General features: G+C 41.3%; 1 protein-coding gene across 1 annotated transcript in view; it reads left to right on the plus strand.

The window, feature by feature from the left end:
• dnah1 (dynein, axonemal, heavy chain 1) overlaps positions 1-23,099 on the plus strand; it is a 172,912-nt gene that overhangs the window by 3,549 nt on the left and 146,264 nt on the right. Inside the window, exons 4-15 of the mRNA XM_061875243.1 lie at positions 391-565; positions 643-778; positions 2,030-2,162; positions 3,766-4,144; positions 4,222-4,379; positions 4,450-4,661; positions 10,098-10,396; positions 13,137-13,287; positions 18,480-18,673; positions 18,746-18,971; positions 19,046-19,165; positions 21,975-22,057. Of these exons, the coding sequence (XP_061731227.1) occupies positions 391-565; positions 643-778; positions 2,030-2,162; positions 3,766-4,144; positions 4,222-4,379; positions 4,450-4,661; positions 10,098-10,396; positions 13,137-13,287; positions 18,480-18,673; positions 18,746-18,971; positions 19,046-19,165; positions 21,975-22,057 (2,266 nt within the window). The remainder of the gene's footprint in view (positions 1-390; positions 566-642; positions 779-2,029; positions 2,163-3,765; positions 4,145-4,221; positions 4,380-4,449; positions 4,662-10,097; positions 10,397-13,136; positions 13,288-18,479; positions 18,674-18,745; positions 18,972-19,045; positions 19,166-21,974; positions 22,058-23,099) is intronic.

Consider the following 23,099-nt stretch of genomic DNA (forward strand, 5'->3'; position numbering starts at 1 on the left):
TCAGCACATGCAGCACAAATATGATTACCCACACACAGATTGTACTCTACACACACACACACACACAAATATGATTACGTACACACAACACTTTCATGGCAGATTTTTTAACAAAAAGTCGCACGTAAAAAAGCAGCCAATAGAGGTTTCCTGCTCCACACAAATCGTAATTCGGACACACATTTTTTTTTTACACACACATTGAATTACGGACAAACAGATCATAATACCTAAAACACTCACACACGGCTCTGATTACACACACACATTGACATACAGACACACACATTAGTACAAAGACACGTGAATTGGATTACAGATGCTCTGATTGAGTTTGCCAGAAACTCTGCTACTACAATACTTCCATACCCTTCTTTCCCTTTCTTGCAGGCACAAGTTCAAAGTCCCCGTTTGCCCAATACAAGTTTGATGAGAAAGATTATTACGGACTATGCTCAAAGCAATTACTCACGTCATACTACAGCCGTGGCGGAGACACACCCAAGGTCCAGATGCCATACAAAACCATCAGTGGCAAAATCCCTCGGGATTTGAAAAAAGAACGGTACGTGCGGTCTTTGTGTGACCAAGTAAATCCACAGCTAGATCCTCATAAACCCCGATATCTTCTCTTTTCCAAAGGTGTCGACGGGAGTATTTGAAGCTAAATTTTGAAGAACTTTTGGCGGAGAAAAACATTGACTCCAATCTTCTAATACCGCGTTGTTTGGGCAGCAGTGATGAGCAGCCTCTTCTGTCGCCGTATCTTCCACTTGAGGTGAGCCTGGCACGCCATTGGGAACTTGTGTATAGACTTCAAAGGGGAACATTATCACCAAACCTATGCAAGCGTCAATATATACCTTGATGTTGCAGAAAAAAGACCATGTATTTTTTTCACCGATTTCCGAACTCTAAATGGGTGAATTTTGGCAAATTAAACGCCTTTCTGTTTAGCGGTGTTTTAGCCATGACGTCAGAACGTGACGTCACCGAGGTAACACACCCGCCGTATTCATTTTCACATTACAAACACCGGGTCTCAGCTCTGTTATTTTCCGTTTTTGCGACTATTTTTTGGAACTTTGGAGACATCGTCGGTGTGTTGTCGGAGGGTGTAACAACACTAACAGGGAGAGATTCAAGTTGCACCACTGGCAAGAAATCTGCCGCCAGACCCCCATTGAATGCACCAGAGTGTCTTCACATTTTACTGGTGATGCTAAGACAGACATGGCACAGAGATGTATGGATAACCTGCAGATGCATTTGCAACGATTAAGTCAACAAAATCACAAAGGTGAGTTTTGTTGATGTTGTTGACTTATGTGCTAATCATACATATTTGGTCGCGGCATGACTGCCAGCTAATTGATGCTAACATGCTATGCTAATTGATGCTAACAAGCTATTTACGCTAGCTGTATGTAAATTTGAAACTAGATACCCACATTTAATGCGAAACAAACACTTACCAATCGACGGATTTAAGTTGCTCCAGTGTCACAAGATGCGAAAGTCCTGATCGTTTGGTCCGCACATTTTACCGGCGATGCTAATAAGGCAGCCATGCTATGGGCCACTTCATAGGGTACACCCACGCTATGGCCGAATAGTGTCAATAGCTATTCGCTCAATAGCTTCAATTTCTTCTTCAATTTCGTTTTCGCTATCTGCCTCCATACTCCGACCATCTGTTTCAATACATGCGTAATCAGTTTAATCGCTTAAGCCGCTGAAATCCGAGTCTGAATCCGAGCTAATGTCGCTATATCTTGCTGTGGTAACCGCCATGTTGTTTGTATTGGCAGCACTGTGTGACTTCACAGGGAAATGGATAGTGGTTTCGAATATAGCGAAAATAAGGCACTTTAAAGCTTTATTTGGGGATATTCCGGGACCGGTAAAATTTTGAAAAAAACTTTAAAAAATACAACAAGCCACTGGGAACTGATTTTTGTTTTTAACCCTTTTGAAATTGTGATAATGTTCCCCTTTAATGAGTGAAACACCGTTATTTTCTTCCTAGATATTTGACAACGAGGAATACGATTGTCGGACTGCCCAAGACTGGCTTTCCATGGGAATAGCTCCAGGATCGTCTGATCGAAAACCAATTCCATCAAAAGCGTTACTGCTTGCAGATGACACAGAAATGTTTGGTAAAACAAAACAAAACGTAATTACAAAACCTAAAACCAGTGAAGTTGGCACGTTCTGTAATTTGTATGTAAAAACATAATACAATAATCCACTTATATTCAATTGAATAGACTGCAAAGACAAGATATTTAATATCAAACTGAGAAACTTCAACATTTTTTGAAATATTTATCAACTTAGAATTTAATGGCGGCAACACATTGCAAAAAAGTTGTCACAGGGGCATTTTTACCACTGTGTTACATGGCCTTTCCTTTTAACAACACTCAGTAAACGTTTGGGAACTTAGGAGACCAATTTTTGAAGCTTTTCAGGTGGAATTCTTTCTCATTCTTGCTTGATGTACAGCTTAAGTTGTTCAACAGTCCGAGGACTCCATTGTGGTATTTTACGCTTCATAATGCACCACACATTTTCAATAGGAGACAGGTCTGGACTACAGGCAGGACACTCTAGTACATGCACTTTTTACGAAGCCACAGTGTTGTAACGCGTGGCTTGGCATTGTCTTGCCGAAATAAGCAGGGGCGTCCATAAAAAGACGTTGCTTGGATGGCAACATATGTTGCTCCAAAACCGGTATGTACCTTTCTGCATTAATGGTGCCTTCACAGATGTGTAACTTACCCATGCCTTGGACACTAATACACCCCCATACCATCACAGATGCTGGCTTTTGAACTTAGCGCCTATAACAGTCCGGATGGTTCTTTTCCTCTTTGGTCCGGAGGACACAGCGTCCACAGTTCCCAAAAACAATTCAAAATGTGGACTCGTCAGACCACAGAACACTTTTCCACTTTTTATCAGTCCATCTTAGATGAGCTCGGGCCCAGCGAAGCCAATGGTTTTTGTGGGTGATGTTGATAATTGGCTTTTGCTTTGCATAGCAGAGTTGTAACGTGCACTTACAGATGTAGCGACGAGCTGTAGTTACTGACAGTGGTTTTCTGAAGTGTTCCTGAGCCCATGTGGTGATATCCTTTACACACTGATGGCGCTTTTTGATGCAGGGGTTGAAGGTCAAGGGCATTCAATGTTTATTACGCTTACTTGCAGTGATTTCTTCAGATTCTCTGAACATTTTGATGATATTACGGGCCGTAGATGGTGAAATCCCTATATTCTTTGCAGTAGCTCGTTGAGGAATGTTGTTCTTAAACTGTTGGACAATTTGCTCACACATTTGTTCACAAAATGGTCGCCCTCGCCCCATTCTTGTTTGTGAATGACTGAGCATTTCATGGAAGCTGCTTTTATACCCAATCATGTTACCCACCTGTGCCCCTGTGCGATGTTCCAAATAAGTGTTTGATGAGTATTCCTCAATTTTTTTTCCACTTGTGCCAGCTTTTTGTGCAACATGTGGCAGGCATCAAATTCCAAATGAGCTAATGTTTGCAAAAAATAGCAATGTTTACCAGTTTGAGCGTTCAGTATCTTGTCTTTGCGGTCTATTCAATTGAATACAGGTTGAAAAGGATTTGCAAATCTTTGTATTCGGTTTTTATTTACCTTTTACACAACGTGACCACTTCACGGGTGTTGGGTTTTGTAATTCAAAAGCATTACTTTACCAGATGTTTTTCTGTGTGGCATCAGTAGATGATCAAGCTCCCCCATCACTGGAGTACAGCTGGCATCTAGTGGGCGTCCTTGACTACAACGAGGAGAAATGTCAGTACTTGGTAGAAAAGGTTGTTCAAAACAGCAAACTGAAAGATGAGGAGAGTTGCCTGCAAACGGGCAATAGGTACTGGGTACCCAGGATCCGGTTGCTGTTCAGTGCCGAGGACCCGCGAGTCTTCGTCCAACGGATCCAGTTTGCCATGCATCAAAGGGAGAACACGGAAGCCCTCATCCTCTACAACTTGATTGTTGACTGCATGCCTATCTGGGAGAAAACCCCATCTCTGGATCCTCAGTGTCTCTACAACATCAAAAAACGTGCCCTCTCAGGCCACGGCCTTAAACTAGACATGTGAGTCGATATCTTCAAGAGATGATTGGTTGTCAATCAAAGCCAGGTTGTTGACTTGGGAAACATTTCCACCGCAGTGTTCAAAAGTTTGTAGAAGGACTTGGGAAGGAGGTCAAGCTGGATTACGACCGTACCATGAACCGCTTCATCCTGGATAAAATGGTAAAATGCGATCCACAAGAGTTCTCCCACATCGTGGTGCCACAGAAGGAACCTGAGCACGTGCCGCTTATAGGTGAGCGAGTCTGTTTTATTCAGGATTGACCTACCAATTTTTTTAACATGGGACATGACTTATTTGGCAGGCTGTGTAACAGTTCCTCGCTTTAGCTACAAGAAGAACCGAGCTGCGTTTATCACCAAGTCCATGCTGACAGAGCCTCAAGTGATCTACACGTTATCGGAAATCAGGTTCGAGTGCAACAAACTAGCGACCATGAAACTCTTCAACGTGTCCTTAACCAAACCTCTGCGATTGGACGAGTTTGAAGCAAACCAGGCCCAAATGCAGACTCAGGTATGGCAACATTTTGTTTCCCTCATCAACACTTAGGGCCTGATCTACTAAATCAGTGGTTCTCAACCTTTTTTTCCAGTGATGTACCCCCTGTGAAATTTTTTTTAATTTAAGTACCCCCTAATGCAGGGGTAGGGAACCTATGGCTCGCGAGCCAGATGTGGCTCTTTTGATGACTGCATCTGGCTCTCGGATAAATCTGAGCTGACATTGCTTAACATGATAAGTAATGAATAATTCCACTTGTAATCACAGTGGTAAAAATAATGTTCAAAATATAAAACATTCTCGTGCATTTTTAATCCATCCATCCGTTTTTTTGTGCCGCACCTGTTCAGGAAGTTGCGTTAATGGTAAGAAGTTACTTATTTATTATTGGTTAGTGTGGGGCTTGCCCTCCTGGGGGTTCTTCAGACCACCAAGCACTGACATGAGAGCCTGATTAAGGGTTACAATATTGTTTTTTTTTTTTTTCAATAAGTCTCTTAGTTGCTTTCCAGCAATTGTCTTTTTCTCTTTCGTTCTCGCTCACGCTCTGGCTCCAGCCCCAACCCCGTCTCTCCTCCTGGCTGCTGCTTATAAACAGAGCGACAGGCGAAGATAACAAGGCCCAGGTGGGCCGTCTAGGCACCTGTCGCTGATTTCGAGGCCGGTCCTGGCAACTCCCTGCTTCGCTGCAGACCTGCAGGCCACGCCCCCTCCACAGTTAGCTTCAGAATAACAATGTTATGACAAAGAATAAGAGACCTATTATACTGTAGAAAAGTTGGTCTTACTTAGAAATGCACACATTTAGTTGTGTTCAGTGTTAAAAAAATAATTATATGGCTCTTACGGAAATACATTTTAAAATATTTGGATTCTTGGCTCTCTCAGCCAACAAGGTTCCCGACCCCTGCCCTAATGTGAAGTATATTTATATAGCGCTTTTTCTCTAGTGACTTAAAGCGCTTTACCCAATATCTAAGTTACATTTTAAACCAGTGTGGGTGGCACTGGGAGCAGGTGGGTAAAGTGTCTTGCCCAAGGACACAACGGCAGTGACTAGGATGGCGGAAGCGGGGATCGAACCTGCAACCCTCAAGTTGCTGGCACGGCCGCTCTACCAACCGAGCTATACCGCCCCCAAGAAGTAAAATACGGCATTATGTCATCAGTTTCTGATTGATTAAAATGTATAACAGTGCAAAATATTGCTCATTTGTAGTGGTCTTTCTTGAACAATTTGGAAAAAAGATATAAAAATAACTAAAAACTTGTTGAAAAATAAGCATGTGATTCAATTATAAATAAAGATTTCTACACATAGAAGTAACCATCAACTCAAATAGAGATCCATCTGGATTCATGAACTTAATTCTAAACATTTCTTCACAAAAAAAAAAATCTTTAACATCTTATTTATGGAACATGTCCACAAAAAATCTAGCTGTCAACACTGATTATTGCATTGTTGCATTTATTTTCACAGTTTATGAATTTACATTCATATTTTGTTTAAGTATTATTCACTAAACATATATATAAAGGATTTTTGAATTGTTGCTATTTTTAGAATATTTAAAAAAAATCTCACGTACCCCTTGGCATACCTTCAAGTACCCCCAGGGGTACGTGTACCCCCATTTGAGAACCACTGTACTAAATGTTTGCGTGTACAGTGTTTCTCCCAGAAAAATTGTTAGTTGAGGTGGTGTCTCTCCAGGTGAAGGGGGCACCACAGCCCGGGGGGCAATAGACTACAGACTGTGGTGAAGTAGGCCGGCTTCGTCAAGTGATACGATATATATCTCGATATTTTTTTCCGTAAAGTAAAAACCAAACAGTCGTAGTTACCTGAGATACTAAGTATGTCGTTTTTACTTTGTAAATATAGACTTAATAAGACAAAATAATGACTAAGTCAAAATAATGTCTTACTGTAAATACGTGTTTGAATAAAAAAGAGTTAAAAGTGGGGCCACATGCTGACATATGCTCAACTCATTATGCTTAATTTTTTACAACATTTGGGAAGCCTGTAGTTGATTTTTATTATGTAAATGTTTTATTTGTATCAACATGTGATAGCAGGGACCCTGCCATTCAAAACTAGGCTGCTGCATTACTAATGATTAATGTAACTATAGCTGAAAAAAATAGTGCAATAGCAATAGGAGAGACTACTTAATCCGTGAACACCATGGAGTTCTCATGTAGGCTTTATGATGGACTTACATTATTATATCAACTATCAGAGACAGAAACTCTTCATTCAACATGATGTTCTTTATTGCTGCTTCAACACAGAAAAAAGTAAAGTGAAATAACTTTGTTATTGTAGGTCAATAATGCTTGTCTTTCAGACAGACAGGGCTTTGCTGTCTGTAACGCGCACACACAAACACACACACACATACAGCACAGTGAGCTAACGTTACGGTCCTGGCCGGTCCTGGCACACCCAGTTCCGCTGCAGGTCCTTGAGCAAGACACTTCACCCTTGCTCCTGATGGGTGCTGGTTAGCGCCTTGCATGGCAGCTCTCTCCATCAGTGTGTGAATGTGTGTGTGAATGGGTAAATGTGGAAGTAGTGTCAAAGCGCTTTGAGTACCTTGAAGGCAGAAAAACGCTATTCAAGTACAACCCTTTTATCATATATTTATTTAAAACAATTGTCATTTGGAGAGAGACTGTACAAATGTTTGTGGGAAAGTGAAAACAAAAATTTGCACTTTGATCCCGTCTGAATGTGGAGGGCCATGAGTGTCTCCATAATAACAGCCGCACAGAACATGGAAACATCTTCATTTAAAAAAGATGGCCTACACCACTTTTTCATGTATCAAATTGCAGGGTTTCCCACAGCATTTTGTTGTTAAGGCGGCTGCCTTAACAACAAAGAGCCACCGCCTAAACTAAAGTATTTAAAAAAAAAAAAAAAAAAAAAAAAAAAAAATATATATATATATATATATATATATATATATATATATATATATATATATATATATATATATATATATATATATATATATATATATATATATATATTCATTTTTTATTTATGTATTGTTTTGCCCTGTCCAGCTTCTCAGGCAAATCATATAGTTGATGTAGATGCCCATATCAGATTTACTTTACAAAAGAGAAGTGTAAGATACTTCTCTTTTTGCCTTATTTGTAATTGACTTTATTAAATGTCTTTATAATATCATTTGGTGCTAGACTAAAGTCTTAAAGGCCTACGGAAACCCACTACTACCCACCACGCAGTCTGATAGTTTATTTTATATATGAATGATGAAATATTAACATGTCTTGGGGCGGTATAGCTCGGTTGGTAGAGCGGCCGTGCCAGCAACTTGGGGGTTGCAGGTTCGATTCCCACTTCCGCCATCCTAGTCACTGCCGTTGTGTCCTTGGGCAAGACACTTTACCCACCTGCTCCCAGTGCCACCCACACTGGTTTAAATGTAACTTAGATACTGGGTTTCACTATGTGAAGCGCTTTGAGTCACTAGAGAAAAGCGCTATATAAATATAATTCACTTCATCCCGGCTGCCTTCGCCTAGCAAAAGAAACATGGTTTCCCTCGGAGACACTGGCGGTCACCACACCCGTGGCCACGCCCCTCCGACTTTCAGGTTCTACAGGTACGACCATATAATAATAATAATAATAATAATAATAATGGATTAGATTTATATCGCGCTTTTCTATTATTAGATACTCAAAGCGCTCACAGAGAAGTGGGAACCCATCATTCATTCACACCTGGTGGTGGTAAGCTACATCTCCCTCCGACCACCACCAATCATTCATTCACCCAGTGTGAGCGGCACCGAGGGCAAAGGGTGAAGTGTCCTGCCCAAGGACACAACGGCAGCGATTTGGATGTCAATAGGGGGGAAGCGAACCTGCAACTCTCAGGTTTCTGGCACTACGCCATGCCGCCCCCATCTCACTAAAACACTAGTAACACAATAAGCAGATAAGGGATTTTCCAGAATTATCCTAGTAAATGTGTCTAATAACATCTGAATCAGGGCTTCACGGTGGGAGGAGGGTTAGTGCGTCTGCCTCTCAATACAAAGCTCCTGCAGTCCTGGGTTCAAATCCAGGCTCGGGATCTTTCTGTGTGGAGTTTGCATGTTCTCCCCGTGAATGCGTGGGTTCCCTCCGGGTTCTCCGGCTTCCTCCCACTTCCAAAGACATGCACTTGGGGATAGGTTGATTGGCAACACTAAATTGGCCCTAGTGTGTGAATGTGAGTGGGAATGTTGTCCGTCTATCTGTGTTGGCCTTGCGATGATGTGGCGACTTGTCCAGGGTGTACCCCGCCTTCCGCCCGATTGTAGCTGAGATAGGCGCCAGCGTCCCCCGCGACCCCACAAGGGAATAAGCGGTAGAAAAGGATGAGGGATGGAACATCTGAATCGCTCCCACTGCCCTCGTCTTTTTTTTTTTTTTTTTCTAGTCTTTCACTCTCACTTTCCTCATCCACGAATCTTTCATCCTCGGTCAAATTAACAGGGAAATCGTCGCTTTCTCGGTCCGAATCGCTCTCGCTGCTGGTGGCCATGATCGTAAACAATGTTCAGATGTGAGGAGCTCCACAACCCGTGACGTCACGCGCACATCGTCTGCTACTTCCGGTACAGGCAGGGCTTTTTTATTAGCGACCAAAAGTTGCGGACTTTATCGTGGATGTTCTCTACTAAATCCTTTCAGCAAAAATATCGCGAAATGATCAAGTATGACACATAGAATGGACCTGCTATCCCCGTTTGAATAAGAAAATCTCATTTCAGTAGGGCTTTAACTAACATATATTCTTGGGGAAACACTGAATTGCGGTAGAAATGGATGAGAGATGGAACATCTGAATCGCTCCCACTGCCCTTGTCTTTTTTTCCCTTTTTTTTTCTAGTCCTTCACTCTCACTTTCCTCATCCACGAATCTTTCATCCTCGGTCAAATTAATAGGGAAATCTTCACTTTCTCGGTCCGAATCGCTCTCGCTGCTGGTGGCCGTGATCGTAAACAATGTTTAGATATGAGGAGCTCCACAACCCGTGACGTCACACGCATGTGTCTGCTACTTCCGGCACAGGCAAGACTTTTTTATTAGCGACCAAAAGTTGCAAACTTTATCGTCGATGTTCTCTACTAAATCCTTTCAGCAAAAATATCGAGAAATGATCAAGTATGACACATAGAATGGACCTGCTATCCCCGTTTAAATAAGAAAATCTCATTTCAGTAGGCCCTTAACTAACAAATATTCTGGGGGAAACACTGAATTGCACATGCAGTCTTAGTAGATCACTTAGTAAATTAGCAATTTTATACTTTGCACATGCTGTTTAGCTTGTGTTATTTTGGATCTTTGCAGATTAAGTTTATTTGTGAACAGCGGAAAAAAACGCACAACCTTTTTGTATTCTTCCCAGATAAGCCTGTTCCTGCGGGAGGCGTGGATGATCACGGTGACGTACAGCCTCCGACACAACCTGGGGAACATCGGCAAAGGCGCGTACAACATGAGCGAGTCTAAATGGGATATGTACATGGTTACCAAGCTGAACAAACTGATGGCTGTGGTGCACTACAACCTGCAGGACTCTCTACGCAACCTCGTAGAGGACTCCTTGCTCTGCCTGAGCAAGTTGATTATGGACGCGTGCTGCAGCGTGCACACGTGCCCTGACGACCTGGCGTGGGGGGACGACCTCATCACTAGCCCTTACAAGTAAGACTTTCACGTATTTTGAACGAAGCGACTATGTTTGTTTCATTTTAAATGCCTAATTTGGGGCGCTATAGCTCGGTTGGTAGAGCGGCCGTGCCAGCAACTTGAGGGTTGCAGGTTCGATTCCCGCTTCCGCCATCCTAGTCACTGCTGTTGTGTCCTTGGGCAAGACACTTTACCCACCTGCTCCCAGTGCCACCCACACTGGTTTAAATGTAACTTAGATATTGGGTTTCACTATGTAAAGCGCTTTGAGTCACTAGAGAAAATCGCTATATAAATATAATTCACTTCACTAATTTGATTACTTTTATTGATTCTTTTTTTATGCACAGCACTCTGGAGACAGTTTTGTTGTTCATAGCGCTCTATAAATAAAAAGGATTAGATTGGATTGGGATTAAGTAAAATATCGGAAGCAACTTTCATTATGATGTTGTTCGATTTGATGTTTTGACTGAGTCCAGGGCGTACTGAGACTTGCCCAAAGTCAGCTGGGATAGGCTCCAGCTCACACATGATCCTGAATAATGATAAGTGGAGTAGAGTCTTTGGTTGGTGTGGCATTTAAAGGCCCACTGAAACCCACTACTACCGACCACGCAGTCTGATAGTTTATATATAAATGATGAAATCTTACAGTTGTGATCAAAATTATTCAACCCCCACATAATTTAGGTGTTTTAGCAAGTTGGACATTTATTCTGTATTTTGTTTATAGTCATATCAAGTAAAGATGTGTCAAATAGACAAATGCAACTTAAATTGTAACACTGTATTTTACAAAATACCAAAAAAGGACATTTTTCTTAATATCTCATTGACAAAATTATTCAACCCCTTAAAGATCATAACTCTTAAGAACAGAATGTGAATAAGGTCTTTTCAATCAGGTGTTGAAAACACCTGTAGATGTGATTAGAACCATAACGAGCAACAATTAAACTGATTGAAAAAGACTGTGACGCTCAGCTTCTTGTAGACGGTCAATGGTGTATATGCAACATGGTGAAGTCCAGGGAGTGGTCAAAGAAGTCAAGAGAAGAGGTCATTTCTCTTCATAAGAAAGGATATGGATATAAGAAAATAGCAGAGACATTACACATTCCAAGAGACACAGTTGGGAGCATAATTCGCAAGTTCAAAGCTAAAGGCACAGTGGAAACACTACCTGGGCGTGGTAGAAAGAGGATGCTGTGTGCGTACAGTGGTGAAAAACCCCCGGGTAACAGCTGAAGAACTACAACAGGACATTGCAGAGGGGGGAATGCAGGTTTCGTCCCAGACAATAAGGCGCGCACTACGAAATGAAGGCCTCCATGCCAGAACTCCCAGGCGCACCCCACTTCTGACTACCAGGCACAAGTAAAATAGACTCCAGTATGCCAAAAAATCATCTGGACAAACCCCAAAGGTTTTGGGAAACTGTTCTATGGAGTGATGAGACAAAAGTGGAACTCTTTGGGCCAATGAATCAACGTTATGTCTGGAGGAGAAAAAAATGAAGCTTACAAAGAGAAGAACACCTTGCCTACTGTTAAGCATGGTGGGGGGTCAATCATGCTCTGGGGCTGTTTCTCTGCCTCAGGTACCGGGAATCTCCAGCATGTTCAAGGCATTATGAATTCTATTTCCTAGCAGGATATATTAGCTGCAAATGTCATGAAGTCAGTGACGAAGCTGAGGCTTGGGAGACGTTGGACCTTCCAACAGGACAAGGATCCCAAGCTTACCTCCAAATCAACATCAGAGTGGTTGCAGGAAACGGCAGTACATTTATTACAATCTTTGGCAAGCTCGGTAATGTTTGCTGTGGTCTGGAACAACATGGCACACAAACAACTATCTGAAATGCAGCCAATATTAAATACAGATAATGTGTCATGAGGCATGCAAAACTAATTTTCAATTCTTTTTTTAAAAAATGCTCCAGGGAGCCACTAGGGCGGCACTAAAGAGCCACAGGTTGCTGACCCCCGTTTTAGCCGGGCTATAAGCCTCAGCTACAGTATATATCGTTACAAAATTTTTTGTAAATGTCTATTACCTTAATTGTTTCCAAACAGTGTCTGTAACACGGCAGTAAAACGGGTGATCACACAAAACAGAAACCATCGTCATGGACCCACTAGCTACAGAAGCTCGCTCTCCAATCAGCTAAAGAAACTCAATAATTCCACTGTGACGTTTTGGTGAATTTACGAAATTGAAACAATACAGAAAGAATGCCATTGTAAGTTAATAATACCAACGACAACACTTGTTTGCATATTTACTAATGCTAACAACGCTAGCTTGATTAAATCAAGAGAACCCATGCAAATATGCATTAAACACAACTATGAATTGTTTTAGTTGTATTGTTAAACTTAAACGTTGATTGGAGTGATGAATGAAGAATCACGCTGAGCAGATACACTATTAACGAATACTTTCGGTTCAAGGAACTGAAACAGGAAGTACATTTTCTACCCGCAGCACCTGCAGTGAGGGAATTAGTGGAAAAGATGGCGCCGTAGCACAAACAATAACACCCCTTTACAGTGTGTCTGTTAGTATTCTATGAAAATTATTTGTTGAATACACCAGATTATGGCCACAAGGGAAGAAAAATCCATGAAATAGCCGCACCGTTTTATAAGCCGCATGGTTTAAAGTGCGGGGAAAAAAAGTATCGTCCTATTTATTTCCAGCAAATATGGTATTATTGTTTAAATTACACCCGTTTGTTTTCATCTAGGCCAAAGAACAAGCCTCTGTTCCAGGTGGACTTGCTTTTGAACGAGACCGGAGTACATTACAGCACACCTCTGGAGAATTTTGAGACCTGTATCTTGAACCTATTCAACGAGGGCATTCTGGTGACGCACAATATACCCATGCTGGATAAGGTAAAGCACGTTTAGGGTACTGGTTTTCTTTCCGATCCGATACCAAGTAAAGTTCAGGCTGGTTTCAACGATACCAATACTTTGTGCAAATATACTTTGATTTAAAAAGTAGTATATTTTCAAACAGGGCTTCACGGTGGCAGAGGGGTTAGTGCGTCTGCCTCACAATACGAAGGTCCTGCAGTCCTGGGTTCAAATCCAGGCTCGGGATCTTTCTGTGTGGAGTTTGCATGTTCTCCCCGTGAATGCGTGGGTTCCCTCCGGGTACTCCGGCTTCCTCCCACCTCCAAAGACATGCACCTGGGGATAGGTTGATTGGCGACACTAAAATTGGCCCTAGTGTGTGAATGTGAGTGTGAGTGTTGTCTGTCTATCTGTGTTGGCCCTGCGATGAGGTGGCGACTTGTCCAGGGTGTACCCCGCCTTCCGCCCGATTGTAGCTGAGATAGGCGCCAGCGCCCCCCGCGACCCCGAAAGGGAATAAGCGGTAGAAAATGGATGGATGGATGGATATTTTCAAACAACATATCCATCTAAGAAAAACAACAGTAACAATTTTAGAAAAAATGGTCAATCATCCATCTATCCATTTTCTACCGCTTGTCCCTTTTTAATGTGTAATGTAATTTAAAATTAAAAAACGAATAATACTAATAATATACGTAGTCACCCATAGGTAACACAAAGTTTTCCCTTTGTGTTTATATTTAGACACAATGTTTTGTCTTTAAATATATATAATCTTTTTTTTTTTTTTTTTTTGCAGTTATTTAAAATAAAGAAATATAAAAATTCCCCCCCATATTTGACTTTTCAGTACGGCGCCCTTGGTGGAAAATGTTTAAACATCCCTGGTCTAAAATATTAGAAGCTCTCAAAATAAGATATACCGAAAATATAAACAAAGTTTAGTTAGTTAATTAAAAATAGTAACTTATGAATTAATTTGAAACATTACAACAACCTGTGAGGTGGCGACTTGTCCAGGGTGTACACCGCCTTCCGCCCGATTGTAGCTGAGATAGGCACCAAAGGGAATTAGCGGTAGAATATGGATGGATGGATGGGAATTACAACAACCATAATAAGCATTGTTTCATATATATTTTTTTACATATTATGTTATGCAGTTACACAATTGTATTAGTTGTTTTATCTTATTCTTACATAGGAAGAAAACGTAATAATGTAAGAAAAAAGACCCAAAAAATCAATAATGAGAAAAACCTAAAAAAATGTAACTAATAATTATTATTAATATACAGTACAGGCCAAAAGTTTGGCCACACCTTCTCCTCATTCAATGTGTTTTTTTTTTTATTTTCATGATTTTTTACATTGTAGATTGTCACTGAAGGGTTAGGGTTAGGGTTATGAATGAACACATGTGGAGTTATGTACTTAACATGTTTTATAGTCTAGTTTCTTCAAAATAGCCACCCTTTGCTCTGAATGCTTTTTTGCACACTCTGGGCATTCTCTCAATGAGCTTCAAGCACACATGTGAAGTGAAAATCATTTCAGGTGACTACTTCTTGAAGCTCATCAAGAGAATGCCAAGAGTGTGCAAAATAGACTTTAGAGCAAAAGGCTGGCTATTTTGAAGAAACTAGAATATATAACATGTTTTCAGTTATTTCACCTTTTTTTTCGTTAAATACGTTACTCCTCATGTGTTCATTCATAGTTTTGATGCCTTCAGTGACAGTCTAAAATGTAAATAGTCATGAAAATAAAGAAAACACATTGAATGAGAACGTGTCTCCAAACTTTTGGCTTGTACTTTACTTTGCCACTAATAATACAAAGCTCACGCTATATTTGTTTTTAGCATTTTTGTTAATTAAGAAATATCAATATTAGGGATGTCTGTTAATGGCTTTTTTGCCGATATTCTGATATTGTCCAACTCTTAATTACCGATACCGATATATACAGTCGTGGAATTAACACATTTTTATGCATAATTCTGTTGTGATGCCCTGCTGGATGCATTCAACAATATAACAAAATAAATCAACTCAAGTTATGGGAAAAAAAATGCCAACATGGCACTGCCATATTTATTATTGAAGTCACAAAGTGCATTATTTTTTTTATACAGCAGCTTGCAATTTGGGACATGCTCTCTTATATTGTAGCGTCCTGAAAGAGTTAGTGCCGCAAGGGTTTCTGGGTATTTGTTCTGTTGTGTTACGGTGCGGATGTTCTCCCGAAATGTGTTTGTCATTCTTGTTTGGTGTGGGTTCACAGTGTGGCGCATATTTGTAACAGTGTTAAAGTTGTTTGTATGACCACCCTCAGTGTGACCTGTATGGCTGTTGACCAAGTATGCCTTGCATTCACTTGTGTGTGTGAAAAGCCGTAGATATTATGTGACTGGGCCGGCACGCAAAGGCAGTGGCTTTAAGGTTTATTGGCGCTCAGTACTTCACCCTACGTCCGTGTACACAGCAGCGTTTTAAAAAGTCATAAATTTGACTTTTTGAAACTGATACAGATAATTTTCGATATTACATTTCAAAGCATGGGTGTCAAACTCTGGCCTGCGGGCCAAATCTGGCCCGCCGTGTAATTTAATTCGGCCCTTGAGGCAATATCAACTTAGCATTAGAGCTGGCCCGCCGGTGTTATACAGCGTCGGTGCCGCTGTAACACCGCATTCACCGCTAATACTCATACTTGCCAACCCTCCTAATTTTCCCGGTAAACTCCCGAAGTTCAGTGCCCCTCCCGAAAATCTCCCGGGGCAACCATTCTCCCGAATTTCTACCGATTTCCACCTGGACAACTATATTGGGGGCGTGCATTTAAGGCACTGCCTTTAGCGTTCTCTACAACCTGTCGTCACGTCCGCTTTTCCTCCATACTAACAGCGTGTCACATATTTGTGGCTTTTACACACACACGCACACGCACAAGTGAATGCAAGGCATACTTGGTCAACAGCCATACAGGTCACACTGAGGGTGGCCCTATAAACAACTTTAACACTGTTACAAATATGCGCCACACTATGAACCCGCACCAAACATGAATGACAAACACATTTCGGGTGAACATCCGCACCGTAACACAGCAGAACAAATACCCAGAACCCCTTGCAGCACTAACTCTTCCGGGAAACTTCCAGCAAACTGACCAATAATTAACGTTTTATTCATGCATTTTCTCTTGCTACTTCAAGGTTCGAATGTTTGGTTCATTCATTATTGTTATTTTATTTTCAAATTTATTATTAGCCTGTGGGAAAAATGTGATATTTACCTCAGAAGATTGCAAATAGGAAAAAAAGGCTTAACATTTTTATTTAAATTTTATTTGATATGCCATTGGTATTTTTTTAATTATTACTATTAATATTATTTGAAACTGGATTTTGCATGACACTAAAGTTCTATAAGCCTTGCTTGTTCAATATTAAGGTTAATTTGTTCAACCTTGGCCCGCGGCTTTGTTCCGTTTAAAATTCTGGCCCACTTTGTATTTGAGTTTGACACCCCTGTTTTAAAGCATTAATCGGTTGATAATATTGACAGTTCGATATTATCGGACATATGCCCCCCCCATACTTAGACCTTTCAACATGCAGCCCTTAGTGGTAAAAAGTTTAGTAAACACCACTGAACTAAAGTATAAAAAGTATCGATATTTTGATTTGAGAATCGATATTAGAGCATAAAGAGCTGGTATCGGCGGTGTCATTATTTCTGTATCAATCTGCACATCACTGGTTTAGGATGTAAAGCACGGGTAGGGAACCTATGGCTCTAGAGCTAGATGTTGCTCTTTTGATGACTGCATCTGGCTCTCTGATAAATCTTAGCTGACATTGCTTAACACGATAAGTAATGAATAATTCCGCTGGTAATCGCCATGTTAAAAATAACGTTCAAAATATAAAACATTCTAATGCATTTTAATCCATCCATCCATTTCCTACCGCATCTGTTCAAGAAATAATGTCATTAAAAAAAAATTAAACTTATTATATTCTAAAAATGTTGGTTTTTACTTAAAAAATGCATGCATTTAGTTGTATTCAGTGTTAAAACATATAATATGGCTCCCACGGAAATACATTTTAAAATATTTGGCTTTCATGGCTCTCTCGGCCAAAAAAGTTCCCGACCCATTAACACGATAAGTAATGAATAATTCGGCTGGTAATCACGATGTTAAAAATAACGTTCAAAATATAAAACATTCTCATGCATTTCAATCCATCCATCCGTTTTTACCGCACTTGTTCAAGAAACAACAATGTTATTAAAAATAATTACTCATTTTACTCTAAAAATGTTGGTTTTACTTTAAAAAAATGCACACATTTAGTTGTATTCAGTGTTAAAAAATATGATATGGCTCTTCACGGAAATACATTTTAAAATATTTGGCTTTCATGGCCGGAAAAGGGTGGAGTGCCATCTCCGGGTTGGGGAGGAGACCCTGCCCCAAGTGGAGGAGTTCAAGTACCTAGGAGTCTTGTTCACGAGTGGGGGAAGAGTGGATCGTGAGATCGACAGGCGGATCGGTGCTCCGTCTTCAGTAATGCGGACGTTGTACCGATCTGTTGTGGTGAAGAAGGAGCTGAGCCGGAAGGCAAAGCTCTCAATTTACCGGTCGATCTACGTTCCCATCCTCACCTATGGTCATGAGCTTTGGGTAATGACCGAAAGGATAAGATCACGGGTACAAGCGGCCGAAACGAGTTTCCTCCGCCGGGTGGCGGGTCTCTCCCTTAGAGATAGGGTGAGAAGCTCTGTCATCCGGGAGGAACTCAAAGTACAGCCACTGCTCCTCCACATCGAGAGGAGCCAGATGAGGTGGTTCGGGCATCTGGTCAGGATGCCACCCGAACGCCTCCCGAGGGAGGTGTTTAGGGCACGTCCAACCGGTAGGAGGCCACGGGGAAGACCCAGGACACGTTGGGAAGACTATGTCTCCCGGCTGGCCTGGGAACGCCTCGGGATCCCCCGGGAAGAGCTAGACGAAGTGGCTGGGGAGAGGGAAGTCTGGGCTTCCCTGCTTAGGCTGCTGCCCCCGCGAGCCGACCTCGGATAAGCGGAAGTGGATGGATGGCTTTCATGGCTCTCTCAGCCAAAAAGGTTCCCGACCCCTGATGTAAAGTGTGCTCATGTTCCAAGAATGTTGTGCAAATGGAGAGTGATGACAAGTCTGTTCTTCCCTAGTTTTTGATGAAGCGCTTGTTATTCGGCGACGAGCCTGTGCTGGAGTCAGTGAATCTTTGTGAGCCAAAAGTAAAAGAGCTGAGAGAGAAGATCTGCATAGCGCTCAAAAAAGCCATCATACCCCTCAAAGCGTATGCTGCTGAATACGCCAAATACCTTGAGCTTTACAACTTGGACGTCGTGGCCCATTTTGCGTAAGTTGGTCTTAAATCCCTCGCAGTTTAGTAGAATTCTCCGGCTATCTCTACCATTTTTTTTTTTCCCAGAGCCAGCGCTGATGACGAGAAGACATCCAAGGTCATAAAAAAAGAAGTAGAACAGCATATCATGGACAGAGAAGAGCTCCATAAATCCCTGCCGTCCTCCATTATCATTGGTGCGTTTATCGTGCATGTTGAGGGAGTACGTCAGGCGCTTTTGAATAAATCGAAGGCTTTAGCCGTCGCGACCTTGGAAAACCATGCCGAGAAGCTACGAAAGCTAGTGGAAGAAGTAAGTTGGATGTTTAGGTCTTGATTTTTTTTTTTTTTACCGTAAAATGTCCCGAACTCCTGTTGTCTGTCCAGGAATGCGAGGAGTTCAGCACTATTAGTTACACGCTCGCAGAACGTCCCGGCAGCATTGAGGACCTGACGGACAAGAGGGAGTGGATGAAACAGATTCCTGACACGCTCAAAAGTTGCAAGGTGCACTATATTACACAACCCAAAACCAGTGAAGTTGTGTAAATGGTAAATAAAAACAGAATACAATGATTTGCAAATCCTTTTTAAACTATATTCAATTGAATAGACTGCAAAGACAAGATACTTAACGTTTGAACAAGAAAACCTTATTTTTTGCAAATATTAACTCATTTGGAATGTGATGCCAGCAACATGTTTCAAAAAAAGCTGGCACGTGCGGCAAAAAAGACTGATAAAGTTGAGGAATGCTCATCAAACACTTATTGGGAACATCCCACAGGTGAACAGGCTAATTGGGAACAGATGGGTTGTCGGGCTTGCCCTTAACAGTTTGTCTATGTTTTAGTTTTTTCCTCTGCATTTGTCTGTTTCCTGTGTTTAGTATTTCCTGTCATTTAGTTCCTGTCAAGTGAAGTGAAGTGAATTATATTTATATAGCGCTTTTCTCAAGTGACTCAAAGCGCTTTTTTACATAGTGACACCCAATATCTAAGTTACGTTTAAACCAGTGTGGGTGGCACTGGGAGCAGGTGGGTAAAGTGTCTTGCCCAAGGACACAACGGAAATGACTAGGATGGCACAAGCGGGAATCGAACTTGCAACCCTCAAGTTGCTGGCAGGGCCACTCTACCAACCGAGCTATACCGCCCTGACAAATTAAGTGCTCTTAATTTGTCAGCTTCCCGTCTTGTTCCCTGAGTGCTGTGTTCCCCCTTCAGCTGCGGCTGATTGGCATCTGGCCACACCCGTTGCCAATCAGCCCGCTCCTATTTGTACCTCCTTTGTCTTGTGTCAGATGCTGGATCGTTGTATTGTCATTTGTATTGTTGTTGCCTCATGTCACTCTTGTGTCTTTGCTACCTGTCGTGTCTGGCATCATTTCAGCTATTACTTGTCGTGCTACATCTTGTCCTGGTTGTCGTAGCGGTAAGCTGTTTTTGTTAGCCATAGCTATTTCCAGTTTTTCTGTTTGTTATCCTCTAGCTTCCATGCTAAAGTTCCTTTTTGTTTCTTGTTAGCTTCTATGCTAAAGGCATTTTGTTCTTTATCCGCTTTTGGTTTGAACCCTTTGTTTGGTTTTGTCTTAGTATTTATATTAAAATCATGTTTGCTCACTCCATGCCTGCCTCCATCCCTGCATCTTGGGGTTTGTCATCAAATAACTCTGACATGGGTGCCGTGATGGCTATAAAAGCAGCTTCCATACGAGGGTCACCACTTTTTGAACAAATGCATGAGCAAATTGTTTAAGAACAACATTTTTCAACGAGCTATTGCAAGGAATTTAGGGATTTCACCATCAACGCTCTGTAATATCATCAAAAAGTTCAGAGAATCTGGAGAAATCACTGCACGTAAGCGATGACATTACGGACCTTTTGATCCCTCAGGCGGTACTGCATCAAAAAGTGACGTCAGTGTGTAAAGGATATCACCACACAGGCTCAGGAAAACTTCATAAAACCACTGTCAGTTACTACAGTTGGTCGCTACATCTGTAAGTGCAAGTTAAAACTGTACTGAAAGCCATTTATCAACAACACCCAGAAATGCTACCGGCTTTGCTGGGCCCAAGTTAAAACTCTACTATGACGGCGTGGCGCAGTGGGAGAGTGGCCGTGCGCAACCCGAGGGTCCCTGGTTCAATCTCAACCTAGTACCAACCTCGTCACGTCCGTTGTGTCCTTGAGCAAGACACTTCACCCTTGCTCCTGATAGGTGCTGGTTAGCGCCTTGCATGGCAGCTCTCTCCAACAGTGTGTGAATGTGTGTGTGAATGGGTAAATGTGGAAGTAGTGTCAAAGAGCTTTGAGTACCTTGAAGGTAGAAAAGCGCTATACAAGTACAACCCTTTTATCATTTATTTATTTACTATGCAAACCCAAAGCCATTTATCAACAACAACCAGACAAGGTCATCATCAAAAGGGTTAGAAAATCTGGAAAAATCACTGCACGTAAGCGGTTTAGCTCGGTTGGTAGAGTGGCCGTGCCAGCAACTTGAGAGTTGCAGGTTCGATTCCCGCTTCCGCCATCCCAGTCACTGCCGTTGTGTCCTTGGGCAAGACACTTTACCCACCTGCTTCCAGTGCCACCCAAACTGGTTTGAATGTAATTTAGATATTGGGTTTCACTATGTAAAGCGCTTTGAGTCACTAGAGAAAAAGCGCTATATAAATATAATTCACTTCAATTACGGACCTTCGATCCCTCAGTCGCTGCTTCATCAAAAATCGACATCAGTATGTAAAGAATATCACCACATAGGCTAAGGAAGACTTCAGAAAACCACTGTCAGTTGGTCGCTACATCTGTAAGTGCAAGTTAAAACTGTACTGAAAGCCATTTATCAACAACACCCAGAAATGCTATCGGCTTTGCTGGGCCCAAGCTCATCTAAGATGGACTTATGGTAAGGTGAAAAGTGTTCTGTGGTCTGACGAGTCCGCATTTCAAATTGTTTTGGGAAACTGGATATTGTGTCCTCCGGAACAAAGAGGAAAAGAACCATCCGGATTGTTTTAGGCACTAAGTTGAAAAGCCAGCATCTGTGATGGTATGGGGGTGTATTAGTGCACAAGGCATGAGTAACTTAAACATCTGTGAAGGCACCAGTTTGAACATATTGTCTTTTAAGTCTATTCAATTGAATATAAGTTGAAAAAGGATTTGCAAATCATTGTATTCTGTTTTTATTTATGATTTGCACAACGTGCCAACTTGACTGGTTTTGGGTTTTGTAGAAATAAAAATAAAATGCTAATTGTTATGTGTGCCGCCAAGTGTTACTCTGTTTTTTCCCCCCGTAGGAACGCGTTGGAAAGATTTTAGCAGAGTATGAACTATTTGAAGAGTTCTACTACTCCTTATCAAATGACGATTTTAATAAGAAGTAAGTGGAAATGAGGCTATCCAGTTCTGTATGTGCCATATTTGCATATTTCACTACATTCATATTGCTAAATAAGGGAAGCAAAATACACCTCAATTTACGAGCATGATTGGTTCTTGTATGAAGCTCTACATTTAAAGCACTTGTATCTCATATCGATCAATTTAATTGATGCTTGGCCCCCAAAACAGCACAATTTTAACAACTTGCATGCCTTTTAAGAAGAAAAAGTCACTTTTATGTAAGAAATCCTATATGAAAACAATACAATAGAGTGTGGTACAAATAACTACAGTAGTAGTGAGTCAAAAAATATTAAAGTTTGTTGATTTGGTGAAATTGCAAACAGCTAAAATTCTGTACAAAGGAAACTATAACCTGCTACCAAAGAATGTACAACAATTCTTGTCTACTAAAGAAGAGAAATATAACCTTAGAGCAGGGGTAGGGAACCTATGGCTCTCTGATAAAGCTGACCTGACATTGCTTAACACGATAAGTAATGAATAATTCCACTTGTAATCACAGTGTTAAAAATAATGTTAAAATTATATAACATTCTCATGCGTTTTTAATCCATCCATCCGTTTCTACCGCACCTGTTCAAGAAGTTGCGTTAATGGTAAGAAGTTATTTATTTATTATTGGTTAGTGTGGGGCTTGCCCTCTTGGGGGTTCTTCAGACCCCCAAGCACCGACATGAGAGCCTGTTTCAGGGTTACAATGTATATTTTATTTTAATTAAATAAGTATCTTAGTTGCTTTCCAGAAATAGTATTTCCAGCCCCAACCCAGTCTCTCCTCCTGGCTGCTGCTTATAACAGAGCGACAGGTGATTAGATAACAAGGCCCAGGTGGGCCCTCCATGCACCAGTCGCTGCAGGCCCACAGGCCACGCCCCTCCACAGTTAGCTTCAGAATAACAATGTTATTACAAAGAATAAGAGACCTATTACACTCTAGAAATGTTGGTCTTACTTAAAAATGCACGTGTTTAGTTGTGTTCAGTGTTAAAAAAAATATTATATGGCTCTTACGGAAA

The sequence above is a fragment of the Nerophis ophidion genome, linkage group LG16, assembly GCF_033978795.1.
Source record: "Nerophis ophidion isolate RoL-2023_Sa linkage group LG16, RoL_Noph_v1.0, whole genome shotgun sequence".
Classification (NCBI taxonomy): domain Eukaryota; kingdom Metazoa; phylum Chordata; class Actinopteri; order Syngnathiformes; family Syngnathidae; genus Nerophis; species Nerophis ophidion.